The sequence below is a fragment of the Protopterus annectens genome, chromosome 4.part0 (genome assembly GCF_019279795.1).
Source record: "Protopterus annectens isolate FY-2018-M chromosome 4.part0, PAN1.0, whole genome shotgun sequence".
NCBI lineage: Eukaryota > Metazoa > Chordata > Ceratodontiformes > Protopteridae > Protopterus > Protopterus annectens.
In genome coordinates, this window is record NC_056733.1 from 1,441,224,280 (window position 1) to 1,441,244,628 (window position 20,349).

The 20,349-nt window shown below is 39.7% G+C and overlaps 1 protein-coding gene across 1 annotated transcript in view; it reads right to left on the reverse strand.

Moving 5' to 3' along the window:
- Positions 1-20,349, reverse strand: part of LOC122799900 (poly(U)-specific endoribonuclease-B-like) — a 412,046-nt gene that overhangs the window by 268,529 nt on the left and 123,168 nt on the right. The window contains exon 3 of the mRNA XM_044069283.1: positions 14,481-14,602. Within this exon, the coding sequence (XP_043925218.1) occupies positions 14,481-14,602 (122 nt within the window). The remainder of the gene's footprint in view (positions 1-14,480; positions 14,603-20,349) is intronic.

The window sequence follows — 20,349 nt, forward strand, 5'->3', positions numbered from 1 at the left end:
CATCCTAAACTTCATTCTATCGACTCTTGGGGAACTATAGGAAAATTGTGTTTGCTTCCAGATATGCGAGTATTTCCAAAAACAGAAACCACTATCCAGGCACAACCTGGTCTTTGTGCTTGCAGAAGCACTATGATGGCCCTGTACTCACTGACAGTTAGTACTCTCCAGAATGAAAACTAAGGGCACCTAGCAGGAGCGACCTTTTTGGACTTGGTTAACGTTTCTGAGCTGGTTAGCCAATGGCTTATTGTAACCAAATTAAAGTTATGTTTTGACACATGTGATCTCATCTGGATCACCAACTACTTCAAAAACAGATCTTTTGCCATTAAAACTACTATTTCAATCTCAGCCACACTTTCCCAGGGCATATATCATGGTTCTACATTAGCTCCACTATACCTTTCCCTCTCCGTACTCATTAATTCACTTCCCCTGACTTGACAGACACTTCAATACAGTTCTGTATGCAGACAGTATTATCTACAAATCCTCACTTTTCTATGCAACAATCAAAAAAAAAAAAAACCAGTACAGCAGCTCTGTAGTTTATCATACTGTTTCCAGAACAACAGTTTAATACTAATGAAAAAAAAAAAAACACAAAATCAAAGCAACAATGTTGAGATCCTTACATCGTCTCATTCAAATTCCTCCTAGTTGGTCCATTGTAGACATACCACAGAAAACCTTTTTTCAACCATCTAAGTAAATATCTAGGCTTGTAGCTTGTCTAACTCAGCTTTTATTACTGTAATCAACAACCAGATGCTAAAATAATCAAACTATTGTTTTAATCTATTCTTGCATTTGTATTGTACTTTCTGTTTATGTTGTAGTAATTGTACTTGGTTGTAATGTTCATTACAACCCAGACTGGGCCTGCAATGTGCTCTACCCCAGTAAACAAACATAAATAAAATAAAAGAAATAAACAAATAAAAACACCTCAGAAAAATCTCACATTTCTTATCTAAAAAGGGTATAACAGCAAAAAGTCAGTTATTACTGCAGACCCATAAGTCTGACTAGCCTCGTATGCAAAGCCATGGAAAAAAATTGCCACAGAATGATCAATAATGACATAGGAAACTTCCAAACATTGGAACCAATCCAGTTTGGTTTCCTCAAGGGTAGGGCATGCCTACTCAACCCAGTTGACTTCTTTGAGAAGGCCACCAAAGCAGTGAATAAGAGCAAAATGGTTCATACTGCCTACCGTGGCCTGGCTAAGCCATTTGACACAAAACTCCACTTAAGAATTGATGACAAACTCAAGAGGTTAGGTATAAACCCTTATGTTACTTGGTTGATAGCCAGCTGACTCATAGACAGGACCCAGGAAGTTACAATTAGGGAATATATTTCTACGAAAAGGACAGATACAAGCGTTGTGCCCCAGGGATCAGCCTAGGGACTGCTCCTCTGTAGCATTTACTTCTCTGAAGTCAAGGCCAATGTCAAAGGCATCTGGCTGACTAATTTTGCAGATGACTGCAAATTAGGAGCAGTCATGGAATCCCCACCAACACTAATGTTTAACAGGAAGGGATGGCACAGATAAATAACTTGTGTTGGAGCGAAGGGCTAAAACTAAATCTCAAGAAATGTATAATGGTATCTTTCGAGGTGTCATCCAGCTCTGGTAACTATCATATTGACAACACACCCCTAAGAATCAACCAAATAGGCAGGGACTTGGGGACACACTTAGACAGTAATCTAGCCCTTGACCATCACATGTCTACAGTAGTGAGGAAAACATTCTATGTTGTGTAACTTATTAACAAAGGTTTGGCATCTAGGTCTAAGGTCATTGTTCCACTGTATTCAGTATTTATCAGCCCTATCATTGTGTACAATGCCCACTTGGTATGTACCTAACCAGCATATCCAACAAATGGAATATCCCCAGAGGTTCCTCATTAAAAGAAGACAGGGTGTAAGTAACATGCCCTGTGCAGACTGTCTCAAAGCCCTGTTCCTGTATTCTGTCTCCCAAAGGCTGTTGCAGGGAGATTTATGCCTGGCATACAAGGCAATGTCAGAACACACCTTGATGGACTGCCTGCATACCTGCAAAACAAGCAGCACCGGAATTACCCATTCTGCAGACTTAAATCTTTCCTATGAAATAAATAGGAGCTGCTGGAGAAACAGGTCTCTATCTCTGAGACTACACCTTCTATAGAATAGGCTATCCATCCATGCAAAGCAGAGTTCCTCTTTAACCTAATTCAAGTACAACTTGGACAATTGGATACGGAACAGGAAATGCATCCCTGGCTTGGCACGTATGTCTCTAATGGACACAAGTAGCTTGTAAATGGTTCATCACCCAGGCCTCTGCTTGTAAATCTATGTTTTATCTTCCAAGACCCTGCTTACACTTATCAAGGGTACCAGAACTTGTCGGAGATTTGGGATGTATGGTTAGGGTTAAAAAGTCCCTTGTGGTCATTAGCCTAGTGCACACATATGAACCTATTACTGCAGCACCACCCCCCACAAAAAAAAATGACTGCAGCAAATTGAATCATTGCACTAGCCCCTTGCCATAAATACCACCGCAATGCACTTAAACAGAATGAGTGGCTACCAGATAAGGAATAATTAGATCTATTGCCAATTTCCCTTGATTTAAATTTCTAAAATTAAAAAGCTGTCCATATATCACCAACTAACTAAAACTATGTGTCACAAATCTACCCTGCTTTAACAATCCACTGAATCCATTATACTAAGGTATACCTAAAGCAAGCTTTTATCCAAAAAGTACTCATTTTCTGTAAATAGGCCCCAAAACCTAGCACTTGCCTCCCCTTAGAAATCTCATTGACTTTAAACAATTCTGTTACCAGCTACTGCAATACCTCACAGACTGAGACAAAGGTCACCACTTCTGTCACTCCTCAGTCACTTGAAACTTCCCAGCTCACCACTCATTAACCTCATTTCTGAGATGTTATTCAGTATCAATAGTAAAATCATACGACCCTCACTCTGATAGCTTACCAGACAGAGTTCTTATTCATTCATTCTAATCAGCATTCACCTTCTTTCATATGGCCTTAATCTGCTGTCAACTCCACTTCCTGTAAGAAACTCATGCTCCTCTGTCCCATAGAGATATGAAGTATGTTAGTTAGCCCAAGTTAAACACCTACATTTCTAACTGCATAGATTGATTCAGTTTATATATCATAAGGATTCTTGTACTATATGTAACAGACACTGAAATATGTTTGCAGCTATAGTCGGTAACTGGAAATTTGTACCTGTTGCCTTTGTGTATGTTTTTTAATCACTTTTTATCTTCAAGACCCTGCCTGCTTTTTCCATTTCTAGTACTCAACCAACCATTTGTTCTGGTGAGGCGAGAGCTGGTCATCCTGAGGTGAAAGCTCTGTGGCGCATTTGTTCCTGCCATGGAAGCGCAATCAGCCCATTCATTCCTCCACTGGAGATGGTCATATGGAAAGGAATGAGCCAGCTGCCAGCTAGCAGATCCTGCACAGCAGCTTACTCTTGGAGCTCTCTTTGATGGCTCCTTTGGGCCCCACTGAAGCCATTATACTAAGGTATACTTAAAGCAAGCTTTTATCCAAAAAGCACTCATTTTCATAGGTCCCAAAACCTACCACTTGCCTCCCCTTAAAAAGGCAAAGGTGTGCACATCTTTTCACACACACACACACACACACACACACACACACACACACACACACACACACACACACACACTTCTTTTCAGGGTCATAAGGGTTGCACACCACATGACAGCATGTTTTCTATATCTCGTGTTCACAAAGCATTTTTGTTTAATGACTATAATATGTATGACTGAATGAAAAACAAAAAACAAAAGCTGATCCCAGTAATATATGTACACAAAAATATACTAAATTGTGTTACAATAAATAGATAAGAAAGGTTGTAAACTGTCACAGCTCTTCTGCCTGATTTAGAAACTAAGTGAAAGAGCTTGGTGACCCCCATTTGAAATGTTCCACCTTGGTTAAATGATGCATAATGATTAAGAAGAAGGCTGCCAAGTTGTGGCCTCATGAATAAGTAATTAAGGGGGTTGCACTTTTCCCTAACTCAGAAGGGGATGCCCCTAGCAGCATTTCAGGCTTGAAGTAGAGGTCAAGGAGCTGCTCAATAGATGGATAAGCATAGCGTATTTGCTTTTTTTAATACAATTTATAAAATATAAAATATGTGCTGATCAGTACTGTAGCTGCCCTATGCAACTAAAACAACAAAGTAAATTGTTTGATTGTGTACTGTTTGCACAAAAGTAACATGGTATGCTTAATATCTTGGTGCCTTGTGGTTCAGCATTGCCAAATGTGTTTTGGTGGATTGCATGTACCCAGACTAGGAAAGTACAGCATAAAGAGCTTGCAATGAGTCGGAAGTTACTTAAAATAATCTTAGTGTGCCCAGGTCTTATATGCTCACAGGGCCATGGGTTCATACTAGGCAATTGGTCATATGGTTATTTGCAGCCTACCCAATGCAAATCTTACTACTTCATCCATTTATCCATAGACAGTGGCGTAAGACAGGGGGTGAATTTACAGATTCTCATCCATTCATCAAGGTAACATTCATCAAGGTCATTTTAGAAGACAGGGAACTGTTTTGTTTTCTATTAAGAGGAGAGTTATTCCATTTATAGTGGGGTCTCTGGGAAATATTGCAGTACCACCAACAGATTCTGTTTATATTACAGAGCACATTGACGTATTTGGAGCAAGTATTTCTTTTTTAACATGCAAGATATTAAGCAGGAATGTGTCTTTTGCTGCCTTGAATGCCAGGCAGAGATCACTGTGCGTAAGTCTGTAGCGAAAGAGTAGAGATAAATAAAGAGACAGGGCTTTTAGTCACTCACTGTTTCTTACGGAACTCATGCATGAGAGTTTCTTTGTGAGAAAACATGGAGTTTTTTTCTTGTTGAGTGATATTTCTGGATATATACATGCCAAGGGGGGGGCATTAAGTTCAAGAATGGGTCAGAAGAGAGAGAGGAGTACAGAGGGACAATGACTTGTTTCGACCTGGAGGTTTTGTCTTTAGTAATTAGACAGGCTTGGTACAAAATAAAAACCCTAACTGCAGTCAATGTATGATGATCAAAGGAGAGTTACTGAATACATATGTACTTAAATCTCTAATGATTATTTTCAGGGGGGTGTCATTTATGTGTGCAGCGAGTGTTTTTGTTTCCCAAAGAGTATAAGACTGCTTTTCTTTCTGCTTAGCTTTAGTCCCTGGTCCTAACACCATTAGTTTGTGAGGGCTAGGCCCTTTTGGAGGTTATGGGTGTCTTCTGGTAAGCAGAGGACAGCTCCAAGTTTGCAGTCATCAGCAAACTTCATCAGCTAGTGGCCATTGACATCAGTTTTAACATCAGTGAAGCAGATTCTGAAGACTAATGGTCCCAGCATGGAATACTGGGACAGTGGTGTAGCTTGGGTGTGGCAGAGAGGGCAGCAACCTGGGGGCAAAGTGTTAGGGATGCTATCAGTACATCTGGACCCATAGAGCTGTTTTTTTAGTTTTGTAGAGGGCTTTTAGCACTTGTTCAGAGGTAATTATAGAGAGAAACAGCCTAGACTGTGTAAGGGGGGGGGGGGGATCTGGAATGGATAGGCTAGAAGTTTGAGTTAAGTTTGTCCATTAATATATTTCTGATTTCTTCAGGTTCAGGGTTGATTGTGCCTTTAAGTATGAGCTCCATGCAATGTTAAGTATTGTTTTTGAGATTTCTGATGTTGTTAAATAATGCTTTGTAGTTGTCTTTGGCTGATGTAGCAATATATAATTTCTATTTTACCTCCTGGGTCTTGGTCCTTTACCTTACTTATGTATTTACTGTTCTATGGTCATTTTTAGTGTGGGAGATTTACACTTCTTTTATTTAGTGCTAAATATTTCTCCCTTATTATATAGTTTAGTGATATAGGGATTTCACAATAAGGGGTTGTTTTTAAACTTGGCATTGAATTTGTGACAAATGGGGACACATATCTCAATGCAGGAATTTAGATGGGAATAAAAATCAATGGTACAAGTATGTCTTGCTGTGGAGTCTTCATGCACTTGAGTACATTTAAAACTCCTTAGGTTATCAGCTAGTTGTTGAAAGTTAGGCTTGCTATAACTGGTAGTAAGAGCTCACTGGCTACTACATAGCACAGATTAGTGCTCTATGCAGCACAGTGTGCAGCAGTTTTGCACCAGTAAGCACAATACACAATGATATAATGCAGTAAAAACAAAATAGCCAACAAGAAATAATAGCACTAGTGAGTGTATAAGTCTGCACTAGCCTCGCACTTGTTGCCTTCTCTCGTAAGAATAAAGTGCCCCCAGACAAAAGCTTTACCACTAGCTAGGCATACAACTACAGTATTATCTCAAGCACAGCGAATCAGTAAAACAAAGTCACATGCCTGATAGTTTAGGGATCAGAAGTATAGTCCAATCCAGTAGCTTTGTCAAATTCAGTAGCCTGGAGCCCAGATATGCAGTGTGCAACCGTCTGGCACAATGTCACACTGATGGGGGAAGGGATGTGAATTTAACATGTGTACCAATAACACTTTGTTTTACAGTACAATAAACCACTCCCTTGCCTGATAAAAATATATATATATATTTAGAAAGCTTGTGAGGAAACTATTACTCTATTTTTGCTTTACTTAGACCGCTTGTCTGAGTACTTAAAAAAAGGATTTTCGACTGGAAACAGACTGCCTGCCTTGCTTGGATTACTTTCGAATATTTAGTAATTCTGTACAATTATATGTATAGGTTTATTATCATATACCCAAAATGTACTCGGTCGACTGTTCACATGGTTGACCGAGATTGTGCGAAATTCACAATGACGAACACCGGAATTGCCGAAATACATGTCGACTGCTACCAAGGGCCGGGTTTTAACATGGGTCGAGATAGGAGCAGATGTGTATTTCGGCAATATCAGTGTTCGACTTTGCCTACGGTCGACATTCCGATTTTCGAACAAAGTGGTGTCGACCGACTTCACTTTGAATAAATGATAGTAAACCTATATATATATATTCTTTTTTTTTTTTTTGACTTGAGTTTAAGTTCGCTACTTCTACTACTTTTGTCTGATCTGATTAATATATAATGATTAACTAGAGATATATGTACTGGAAATCTTCCACACACAGAAGTTTCTTACACTGTTTTGTGGATGAATATCTACAACCATCTCTGAGAAAGACTGAATATCTGCAGTTTTAGGATACAGAGTTTTTGAAAAACTCCGCACTTATACTACTGGTGGGGATTTAGAACTTGAAAAGAGCAAAACAGATCACTTGCGAATCTGTATACTAAACAGTTAAGTATATCTTAAATGAGATGTCTGGAAAAAATAAAATTAAGTGAAATTGTGAAATTAAACATTTTTAAAAAGTGAGAGCTGTCACACAAGTATTTTTATGAATTAAAATTACTACTAACTGTTGCTGTAAAAATTGCAATGTTAGCTTTACAGAATTCTGTATTGACAAGGGCTTTGGTAATGCAAAAGGTCTGGTGTTTCTTTCTTTTAAATTTGGAACTGCTTTTGGTGGTGCTGTCCCATTGTGTTTCTGGACTACATTCAGTTTCCCAGGCAGCAACAGTTCTACATCGCTGTCATAAAAATCCTGCTGTAACTGACTTTCTGATCCCTTTTTCTGGTAATTTTATGACTTAGAATACTTTTCAAATCATTGTTAAGACAATCAACTGAAATAAGGATTTAAGGAGGTCCTGTTTTGTAAACAGGTCACTAGTTTCATTCATTTTCCTTCTTTTTAGTTATTTTTCCCCCAAAATAATAGATCTTAGCTTCATAGGTGGTTGCTAGGCATGCAATTCAGAAGACCATTTAGGAGCATAGCTGAAATTCCCAATTGTCTGGTTAAGTGACTTGCTCAAGGTTACATAGTAGGCAAATGAAGGCAGAGGGAATCAAACCGTGTACCACAAGAATTAGCTTCTTAAAAGCTCAGAGCCTTAATACTATTCACCAACTGCCAACTGGTTCCCTTTGGACTTGTCTTACTCCTAGACTCCCCACTACTAATTTCCCCTTTTGTTCTTGTTGGCTCATATTCTCTTAAAGTATCCTCCTTGTGTAAGGTTCTTTTTCCTGCTTTTAGGTAATACAAAATGCTGTTACTCAGAATCATATACTGCAATGCATAGATACGCTTTTCAGCAGCTTTTGCACTAGCATTGTATTTTGTCCATATGCTGGCTCTTTGGAGCTATACTTTTATGTCCTAATATCTCCATTTATTTTTCTATTTTCTTTTTCTGTAAACTCAAGAGATGTATACAATTTATCGCATTACTCCTGTTGCTATATTTTATAGGAAAGGAACATTTTTTATGCACCATTTGCATAATCCTAAAACATTCTGTACATATAAGTAATTTCTTCATGACACAACGGCTTCCTCATAATAAGTTGAGTCTCACTTCTTCCTACATGAAGAACTAGCAAAATGTTAGAGATGCCATTTATTCTCTGTATATTTAGAACATGTAGGAAAGGGAAAAAAATGTGCTTGTCATTTTTCCAGTCTGTGGAACAAACTTTCTCCTCCAGTAAGCGATCTACTAATAGACTCACAATTTCTAAATCTTAACTGAATGGCTAGGAAAATGAGAAACAAATGCATGGGTTAACATTAAGGAGTCTGTAAGCATGCATGCTGCTTTAACCTAGGACACAGGATACAATTAGCTTATGAATATATTTAAGTATTTAGAAATGATTAAGCAGTAGCTCTCACCTAGACTATACCTTATTCTCTTATGCCAAACACAGCTACCTAATTTGTTTTGACTCTCAGATCAAAGATATGATAAAAATATGTGCCACTGAATTCCACTGGGTAACCTTTCAGATAGAATGAATAGTATCTTTGCTGTGCAGGCTTTGTGCTGCTCCCTCACCCATGTGCAAATTCGTATCCACGCAAGTAACAACCTAGAGATGGAGAAGCACCTCCCATGCATATGCAGAGAGACAGTCTCCTGCTCATTCATAAGTGCAGCCTACATCCGTGGGGCCACAGTAATGTATGTTAATGTGTGCTCCCATAGAACAGACTTTCCCAAGGAATATTCCATAGACAGTGCTTTAGCAAAAGGCAGGCCATCCATCCTTTTCCCATGTTTGATGTAACTAATGCAGCAATATCATATAGGCTATACTTCTTTTTGATTTTCATTTGGTACTGCCTTTGTGTTCCATCTGTGACTCTAGTGACCAGGATTAACTAGCATTCTGGGTCTGTATGCACTTAGAATGAGAAAAGGATTCTATGGAGAAGATCTGTTTTTTTTTTTTTTACCATTCCCTGGCAGATGTCAGAGATATGATGCTAAAAGACCAAAATTAGTTTGCTGCACAAATCGTCTAATGTTTATATATATGTAAGTCTTATGTGAGCACCTTGATGGCACATTGTGCCAGTGTCTTTCTCCCCAGTCCTTACCCTTCAGCATAATCCATTTTCCAATCATCTACAAGGCCTTCCATCCTGGGGAGGTGGACACCCGAATAATGATATTTGACCTCTGTCTAGTGCAGGTAAAGAGATATTAACTGTTGTTTTTATGGTATTAATTTATAAAGATATAATTTTCACATTTGTCTAAATATCTCAACAATCAAGTAACAAAGACAGAACTCCTTAGCCTTACATGAAAGCTCTCAGTTTGATGAATAAAATGCTACAGACAGTATGTGGGGAACTTGAGTGGTTGCTGAGATATTATAAGTTGTTTACAAAATATTGCAAATGTAATATTTATTGTGTTTACTATGACTATAAAATTCCATTTAATACCTAGAACATAAAGAATACTACCACTATAAAAATAGTTTGTGCTCAAGGGTTTGCCATTTATACTTCTTTCATAACCCCTATGTTTCCAGAGATATGAACATTCATTTGAAATGTGAGGACATCATTTCATAATGTCAAAAGGCTTAAGCACCATCCATTGGAAGTTACAGTGCAAACTTCCTGAGCTCCACTGATCTGAATGAGTAAAGAGGACACTACAAACCTGGGGATGAGTTTCCTATCCAGGCCCCAAATAAGACTTCACCTTTCTCTCTGCAGAAATCAGTGCTCTGTGTCCATGTTCCAAGTAGCTCATAGAAAACCTCTTTGAGATTTGATTTTCACACACACACACATGTGTGCGCATGTGCACACACACACACACACACACACACACACACACACACACACACACACACACACACACACCTGGGAAAGGTTGGAACAGATTTAGCCGCTGTGCCACCTCTACCCAGATTATAAGCTAGATTCACTGCCACCAGCCAGCTACTTTAAGACTCTTACCATGATACCCAATTACTCTTAGTAAAATTAATACTTATACAAATGGTAATGTTCGGACAAGAGGCAAGACTTTCAGGAACATGAAGCCACAGTGCCACCAAATAAATGCAAGTACTCTCAAAGGTTAAAATATTTTCTAAAAGACCAGCCGCAATGAAAAGTTTAGATATATTTAATAATACACAATAAACAAGAAAACATAAAAATACTGAATATCTATTTACAATAAACACCACATTTTCATTTCACACGAAATATAAAACAAAACACAGTTGGTAAGACTCTGACAGATACAGAAAACAGTGTTTAACTAATCTCACTATATTTTCTAACTAACTGAAGAATTAATTAGAACTGTTCCCTAGTTAAGTTACTTACAAAAGCAAAACAAGATGAAGTGGGCAAGCGATCTTTGTTGTCAGGTTCACTATCACATCTTTCACTAATATCTAAATACAATTCCAATGCTGGCCATAGAATGACATCACATCTGGTCACCTGACTCTATAGTTCCCACACTACCCCCACCCCCCACCAGAAGCTGAACCAGGATCTAGCACAGATGTTTCACAATATACAACTATAGCTTTGCTAAGGCATCTGGAGACTGTAAAACAATTCCAATACTTTCATCCTTCCTAGAGGCTAAGCAGCCATTTTGTGGCACCCCACAGTAACAGTTAGTTCGCCACTAAGGAAAATAAGAGCACAGGCCTTTCCCAGACATTCAAGCCTGTGAGATACTTTATGGCCTAAACCAAGTCATTTAGTTTCTGGATATTTTTCTTAAGGTAGGCTGAGCTGAGCTTAAACACTTCCCTTCCAGCATCTTCTGTTAACATACATACATTTCCTCAGTTACAACAGTACAGTTTGACATAAATGTATAATTCTTTTCTGTCCAGAAGAACCTACAGTTGATACATTTGTAAAACAAGCAGCTTTACAAATACATTTTTAACACAAGCATGTAAACCTTGGCTCGAGATGATTGTCACTGCTGAAGTGACACCTCGACCCCACGTGCAAAGTGGGAAAAGGGGTTGTTAATGGATGGATGGTGGATCTGTACAAATTAGTTTGATATACAAATGACATAAAATTCTTTACAAAACTCCCGCTAGCTACGCTGTCATATGTTACACATGCACTGCCCTACTCTTTCTCTGGCATAGCTGGCACTACCTCACATCATTATAACATATCACATTTGTAAATGACAAGATAAATGACCTGGGGCATCTAGGTGGGTTTAGGTGGCAGAGCATTTAATGCTGCCTCTGTTCAACAGGTGCAGAGGTGCCAGTCTTGGGGTAACTTTCTAATTCTCCAGCCACTGGTCCAGGTTACATTTGAATAATGTCTGGAATGAACTCTGCTTCGCATGGATGGGAGACCTATTCCAGAGAAAGGGTAGTGTCTCAGACATGTACCTGTCCATCCATCATGTTCTATTTAGGTTGCAAATTTGGTTAAAGTCCTTTGAGTGGGTATTTCTAATGCTGTTGGCCAAGTAGATGTGCAGCAAGTCCATCAGTACTGGATCAGATGATACCTTATAAGCCACGCAGAGATAACCTCTCAGTAGGGGTCCCTATTATTTTACTGAACGCAATGAATTGCGAATGCTGTTTAGTCGAACATCATTATGCGAAATGGCAAAATACCGAAAGCACGTAACAGCGATTTTTTTCTTAAGGAAAAAAAACACTGGGCCGTTTTCGGGACTTTGCCATTTCCTCCACTGTGGTGCAATCTCGAAGTTTGTACATTTAAGTAGGGGGTGTGTATTTTGTGTTTTGATTTTTTATTTTTTTATTTATTTATTTTTTTTTTACGGATCAGTTTTTCTTTTCCCTGGGAGAAAAATCACTGATCCGTGTGTTCGATGTTTTGGGTTTTCGGGGATCGTTGGTCGATTATATAGCATTCGCAATTCAGTGCGTTCGCTTATATAATATAGACCCTCTGAGTAGTATACGGGAGACAGAGTATAAAGATCATATTGTAGCATTATCTTTAGAAAAGGTAGAATGCTGCTCAATGCTAGGCTCATACCTACCTTGGACACAAAGCCTGACAGCTCCATCATGTCTCTCTTCATATATCCCATAGGGGTACATCTCAGGTCATTTACATCTAAGTATACAATGACAGAGTCGTACTGATACTACAATGACAGAGTCATACTGGTACTTTTGGTTTAATGACCTGAGTGCATGCATGATCTGATGGATCCTGGCACCTGATGGGCAGCTGACTATGACCCCCATATTTCTAGGCTACTCGCTACTACCACTAGAGTACAGACCTAAATTTTCTAACTGTAAAATCACTAAAAAGGAGACCGCAGTGCAGGAAATCTGCAATTACAACAGTAAAATAACAGCAAACACATTGAGTTAAAAGTGAATATCCAAAAACCTAGCAGTTGATACAATGAAATTACAACAGCAGTCTAAACTATAAAAAGTACAGACACTCTGTAAATGATGCAGAAATATAATAGCAGCATCTTGAAGTAAGAACAGGTGTAATGCAGCAATGTGGAGTAGTCCATACCTTTCAATCTCTTAGAGCAAGAAATCTGGACAAAGTCATAAATAAAAGTGGGACAAAAGCCCAAAAATAGGGACAATGTTTAAATATTGAGCTTATAAACTTAGAAAATTGATAGAATTTCTAGACAGGTTTTGAATTAGCATGAATTTTCTGAAGGACATGAAACCTGAAATTAAAATGTCTGTCATTATTTTCTAACTTCAATCTGTAATGATTTACCACTACTTTACCAGAAAACCACAATTTTATGAAAAACAGACCAAAAATAAAAGGCCAAACTCTGGACATTCTGTGGAAATCTGCACAGTTGCGAGGTATGTGGAGTACTTATCTACAATGAATGGAGATGATGAAGCAGGAACACTCAGTCTCATTGTCATGCTCAGCATGTCATTGATAAGCCCTGTATAAATAAGCCAAGCTTTATACAGACACAGAACCTTTATACAGACTCAGAAAATTAACAATCAAGCAAAACAGCCCACTAGCCAATTATAACAACAAACTCTAAGCTTTCCTCAGTGATTCCAAAGATCAGCAGAGAAAAGCCTGCTCTTTGTTCCCACTAGAGTACAAACCTAATTTTTCTGACTGTAAGATCACTAAAAAGGAATGCAAAATGCAGGGATTCAACATTTACAACAGTAAAATACCAGCAAACACGTTGAAATAAATGCAAAAGTCCAGATACCAAGCAGTTAACATAGAAATCACAACAGCATTTTAAAGTATTTAAAAGTACAGAAACTCAGTAAATAATGCAGAAATATAACAGCAGCACTTTCAAATTTCAAAACAACTGCAATTCACCAATGTTTACCTATCTAGCCTGGATGGAGCTGGATTGAAGCAGTACATTCACATCTGAACAGCATGGTTGCCAGCCACTGGTAGCCTCTGTATAAGTCTGCCAAGCTTTAAACCGCCACAGAAAATCGACAAACAAGCAGAAAACAGCCCACTGGCCAGTAACACTCAAGATTACACTATATTACTACTTCTGCCAGTCTCAGAATGGTTTGTTTTATACTCTGCTACTTTTTCTCCAAGTTATTAAACCCAAGCTCCTGGAAATATCTCTTCCATCTGCCTTTGATGTCTTGTGGACTAGTGAGCTGTTTGTCTTTTGAGCTGTGTAATAAAATACCACACCGTCCATTTCTGATTTGTGAAGCTTATGATTATCTAAAGCTATTTATGTTTTTTTGCATGTAATATAGAAAGCAACTTCATACAACAATGTCATTTCATTCATCTCAATTTACTACAAACACATAGAACAATCTGCAATAAATGAGATTAGTTCAAAAATATGGAGGTGTCTGATACATTCTAAATAAACACACAAGATAAGCCAGTACTTGAGCAGACTGTTTAATCAAACATTATTTTCAGAAAAATAATCGATCTGAAAGCTTGCACATTTCTTATATAAAAATGGCAGAATTATGAACAATTTAGATCACATATCTAAAACATAATATACTGTACCATCATCACAGAAGTCTTCATAACTGCAGCTAAGAAATTATAGTTTTCTGCTTCCTCTTCTGGTGTTACAACTTCTGGTTCTCCTGTGTCACTTATGTAGTTATCAAGTAATGATATAAATGCTATAAAACCAGTAAATAATGACACTGATTAGCAACAATTGCAAGTAACACAACACGTCAGTATGAAAAATATTTAAATCACAACATTTTAATTATATCATGTGTGACATTATTTTCTCTCAAAAATGGTCTATGTTGTACAAATTTTCTTATCTGTCTTTTCTTTTCTCTCACTTATACATTTGATTTATTCCTTTTTCTTTGTGGCAGTTTTTACTTACACTTTATTGCATAATTATAAAATGGGCAAGGCAAACTGACCAATGAAATGGCTATCTACCTGTGTATCAGATCTGTTCCACACATGGAAAAAGTAATGGCAGGCTACCTGGACCTCACATTCACTCACAGATAGTTACTCAATCATCATCATCATCACCACCATTAACCCCCTTCTCCAATTTTCTACATGGGGGTTGGTGTTACCATGTCTCTTGATTCAGTGCCACTCTCCTACCTTCTTCAACAATCATACCTAACTGTCACAGGTCTTCTCTTTCACAGTCCTTCAGTCTCTGTGGTAAATGCCCTCATTTCCTCTTGCATTCTTTCTGTCTGTCCCAAATCTTCTTCATCAGACTGTCTTCTCCTTTCTTGTACATTTGACTGAACCATTGTAATCTGTTCTCTTTGACCTTCTCTGCAATTGGAGCTACTTGGACTTCTGCTCTGATTGCCTCAATTCTTCTTCTGTCCTACAATCTGCATCCTACCACCCATCCCAGGCACTTTATTTTCAGCACTTCTAGTGTTTTCAACTGCTCTGCCTTTTCTGCCAGATTTCTGTACCATACAGTAGTACTGGATGCACCATTGTTTTATACATCTTACTTTTCAGATTCTTTGGCATTGTTCTGTCATACACTTCCCCTGACATTCTTTGCCAGTTGGCTGTGGCCCCTCTGATTCTAGATTTAACCTCCTCGTTCAGCCACATCTCCCAGATAATTGAAGCTGTTAACCTGTTTCACTATTTTCCCTTCTATTTCAGTTTTCTACATTTCTGATTTCCCCCATTTGCTGCCATCACAGCTATCTTATCTGCACTCATTTTTATCACATGTGCCTTCAGTTTTGCATTCCATAACTCTATTTTTTTGCTGAAGTTCTTGTTCAGAGTCTGCCTGAAATGCCACATTGTCTGCATACAGAAACTTTGTTGATTTGTCCCCTCCAACCTGCTTGCTAATGTAGTCCTTCACCAGTATGAAGAGCAGTGGGCTCGCACCTTAAACCTGATGCAGACCCACTTCCACTGGGAGCCCCCTCTGCAAGACCAACACTGTTCTTGCTTGAGTAATTGGGTCCTTGTACATAGCCTGCACTAATCCCGCGGAAGTGGTGCTGTGGTAGCATTGTCGCCTCACAGTAAGACGCTGTCCGGTCCGATTCTCAGCTAGAGCGTCTTCTGTGTGGAGACATGCGTCAATGGGCATACCTTCGTTGAAGGTTGTGCATCAGGGCTGGTAACTCGGCACGTAAAAATCAACTACCAATCATTAGCGGACAGGAGTTCCGCTGTGGTGACCCCTAACCGGGAAAAGCTGAAAGACACAACAACATAGCCTGCACTAATTCTACCAGTGTTTCTGGTACTTTGAAACAGCACAGGACTGCCCAGATCAGCTTTCTTGGGACCGTGTCAAATGCTTTCTCCAAGTCTACCAATGCAGAGTCGGATTCTTTCCTCATCTCGAGCTTTTCGTTTATCTGCCTCACTCCTCATCTCGAGCTTTTCATTTATCTGTCTCACTCCTCATCTCAAGATTTTCATTTATTTGTCTCACTCCTCATCTCGAGCTTTTCATTTATCTGTCTTACTGCAAACAATGGCTCAATGGCTCTGTCTTGCTGCATCCAGATCTGAACCCTAATTGCTCATCTCCCATTTTGTTTTCTTTTCCTCTGTGTATTTATCAGTCATCCCCTCCAGAACTTTCATGCAGTGGGACAGGAGTCTGATGCCTCTCTACTTCCCACCGTTGTGAAGTCCCCTTTGTTCTTGTACACTGGCACTAGTGTGCTTATTCTCCAGTCATCTAAGACAAGCCTTAATCTCGAGCTTTTCATTTATCTGCCTCACTCCTCATCTCGAGCTTTTCATTTATTTGTCTCACTCTTCATCTCAAGCTTTTCATTTATCTGTCTTACTCCTCATCTCAAGCTTTTCATTTATCTGTCTCACTCCTCATCTCGAGCTTTTCATTTATTTGTCTCACTCCTCATCTCAAGCTTTTCATTTATCTGTCTCACTCCTCATCTCGAGCTTTTCATTTATCTGTCTCACTGCAAATAATGGCTCAATGGCTCAGTCTTGCTGCATCCAGATCTGAACCATAATTGCTCATCTCCCATTTTGTTTTCTTTTCCTCTGTGTATTTATCAGTCATCCCCTCCAGAACTTTCATGCAGTGGGACAGGAGTTTGATGCCTCTCTACTTCCCACCGTTGTGGAGTCCCCTTTGTTCTTGTACACTGGCACTAGTGTGCTTATTCTCCAGTCATCTAAGACAAGTCTTAATCTCTACACTGCTATGAGTACCTTCAGAAGTGAGTTCTCCCCTAACTCACCCACATCTTAACCATATCTACAGCAACCTCATCTGAGCCTGCTGCTTTTCCTGACTTCATTTTCCTTAATGCTGTTCTTAATTCTTCTAGGGTGGGGTCCTCCTATTCTCTTACCATAGGCTGTATCTGGAGCAGTACAGCTTCTGTGGGGTTTTCTTCATTCATAAGCTCCTAGAAGTACTTCTTCCATCTGCCCTTGATGTCCTGTGGACTAGTGAGCAGGTTATTGCTGGCATCCCTTAGGAAGGATATTTGATGAGTCTTCTTCATCTTCCAGTCTTTGCCTTGCAACCTAATAAGAGTTTCTTTGTGGCATCATCTGAGTCCCTTTCCAGAAGCCAGCAGAGTACCTCTGATGCCTTGTTCTTTGCTATTGCAACTCCCCTCTTAGCCTCTTTATTAGCCACCCAATATACATACTTAGCCTGGTCCATCTTTTCTACCTCCCTGTCCTGTAATCTTTCTTTCTTTTGATGACTTCTGGACAGCTGCATTTCACCACCACCTTTCCTTACGTACCTTATTTCCATACCTGGCTCAGCCACATATCTGTTTTGTAGTCACCACTCATGCTGTTTTGAAGTGCTGTCATTCTTTTTCAACTATACCTATTTCCTCTTCCTAAGGTGCTAGAGTCCTGAGTATTTCCTTGCACTCTTGCACTTTCTTTCCAGTCAACTTCCAGGTCTTAAGTCTAGTCTCTGTTTACATTACTGCGTCCTCTGGACACTATTTGCAGCTGACTGTGGCAACCAGTGGTTTATGCTGTGGGACAGTTGTTTCACTGGAGATGACTTTGCAATCACTAATTCTATGAGGAATTCTACCTGAGTTGCATGTTGGTCACTCTTGCATATGATCTTGTGATTATCTCTCTTGCTGAACCATGTGTGGACCACCATCATGCCATTAGCCAGACAAAAGTCTAGAATGGCCTCACCTTCTTTATTCCTGTTGTCCCACTAATGTGTGCTCAGGCAGAACAGTGAGGCTGTTCTCTCTGTCCAGATATGTGTATTCAGGTCCCTTATTATCAACACTAACTCATATTTTTCTACCTTACCTAGAAGGACCTGCAACTGCTGCCTGAATGTACATTTTTCCTCACAATCACAACCATATGTGGGTCATAGATAGAGATTATGAACAGTGCCCTATTCCTTGCACTAGAGTCTGATTGCCATGAGTCTGTCACTAATTACCATAAGTCTGTCAGTAATTTCCTTACTGTCTTTTGAATCCTCACCATCACCACAATCCCTACATCATTTCTAGTCTGCCTTATTCCTGAGTGGTAGACTGTGGATACCAAGCCAATTGGCTTTGCTGCACTGCCCTGCCATCTTGTCTCCTGAATAGGGAAGATGTCCGTCTCCTCCTTCCCATCATGTCATCTAATTCCAAGCTGCTTCCAGTCAATGAATCTGTGCTGAGTGTAGCAATCATTAGTTCATGTTTGACAGTGCTGTCCCAGATAACCCATGGTGGCAACTGGACATTGTTCATAGGTTGGTACTAGGCTATTGGCCCTAGGGTCTATACAAGCCTAGCCAAACAATTCCACGGATATTTCTTCCCACAATATTTACTTCCCTGTACCCCTGTCTAGCAGGGTGACTGACGTGATCCCCGGGGTGAATTTCCCATCTCCCATCCAATCGTCAAGGTTCCTTTTGAAGAGGGCCAAGGAGGTGCTCTGCTTGACATGTATGGGCAGTCAATTCCAGAGTCTGGGGAGTCTCTGGGTCAGGAACCTATCCCTCCAGCATGTTTTGTTCATTGTGATGACAGGGTTTAGATGCCTGGAGCGTATGGCTCTGAGGGATTGGGATTTCTTTAAGTGGAGAATGTCCAACAGCTCAGGGTTTGACATGGCCTTGTATGTTAAGCAGAGATCACTTCTGAGTAGACAATATACCACAGAGTATAGCTGGAGATTTTTTAGATGGTCAGCATAGGGCACCTGCATTAGGCCTGTGTGAGGTACTTCTGCGGCCTTTCCAGTTGTTGCAGATGTCTTCTGAGGTACATACCAAACGGGATGTTGTACTCTATAATGGATCTAATGAGGGATGAGTACAGTGGGACAATGACCTCCTTTTTTCTGAATGAAAAGCCCTTATTGATGAGGTGTGCCACATAGATGGATTTTCCTGACTGTTGTGGCGATGTGGTTATCGAAGGTGAGACCACGGTCCACTGTGTCCCTAAGTCTCTCATCACACTTTCAGTGTTTAGTGTACTGCAACCTATGTGGTAATTCATGGGTACATGTTTTTTCCCAAAAGGGATAGCCATACATTTCTTGGCATTAAGCTTGAGCCCATGGCTCTGGCACCAAGCATCTGTTTCTGAAAGGCCCTTTTGTAGAATATCCACATCATTTGGGGATTCAGTAATGGCTCCCAGTTTGCAGTCATCAAGTGACGTAGGGATTTATGCCCAGCTTAGTAAGTTTATCTATGATTCCAGAGTGGGGGGATGGTGTTGAAGGCCATGGTGAGGTCCAGATAGGTTGTGTGGACTGCCTTACCCTTGTCCACAACTCTGGAGACTGATTAGAAGAAGTCAATCAGGTTCTGGAGACAAGATCGACCCTTCACGAATCCAAACTGGGAGGGGCCCAGTGTTTGAAGGTTGCCAATGTTTTTGTTTATAAGTTCCATGATAATGTGTTCCATGCCCTTACAGATCAGGCTCATCTGAGTGATGGGACAGTAGTTCCTGGGATCCAAGGTGGATCCCCCCTTGTGGAGTGGGATACCTGTAGCTGTGCACCACTCAGTGGGCATGAAGCCTGAGGTGAGTCTATGATTAAACATGACACTTACGTGAGGTGATAGTTCATTTTATAGTTCATGTAGTACACAGCTCAGGATGTCATCTGGTCCCATGGATACTGTATTCTTAGCTTTGGAGAGTGCGGTTTCTACCTGTGTGGCTGTGATTACCAGAATTTGGCAATATTTTGGTATTGAGATGGGCCCTTTAGGGGGTGGGGGTAAGGTTTGCACTAAATTGATCTGCCAGGATATTGGCAATATCCTTGGGATCAGTATAGTTAATGCCATTCTGTTGTAGCTCAGAGCAGATCTGAGCATTGCCATTTAGATTCTTGACATAACTATATAATGCCTTGTGGTTGTCTTTGGAATCTTTGGCAATTTTATTTTCGT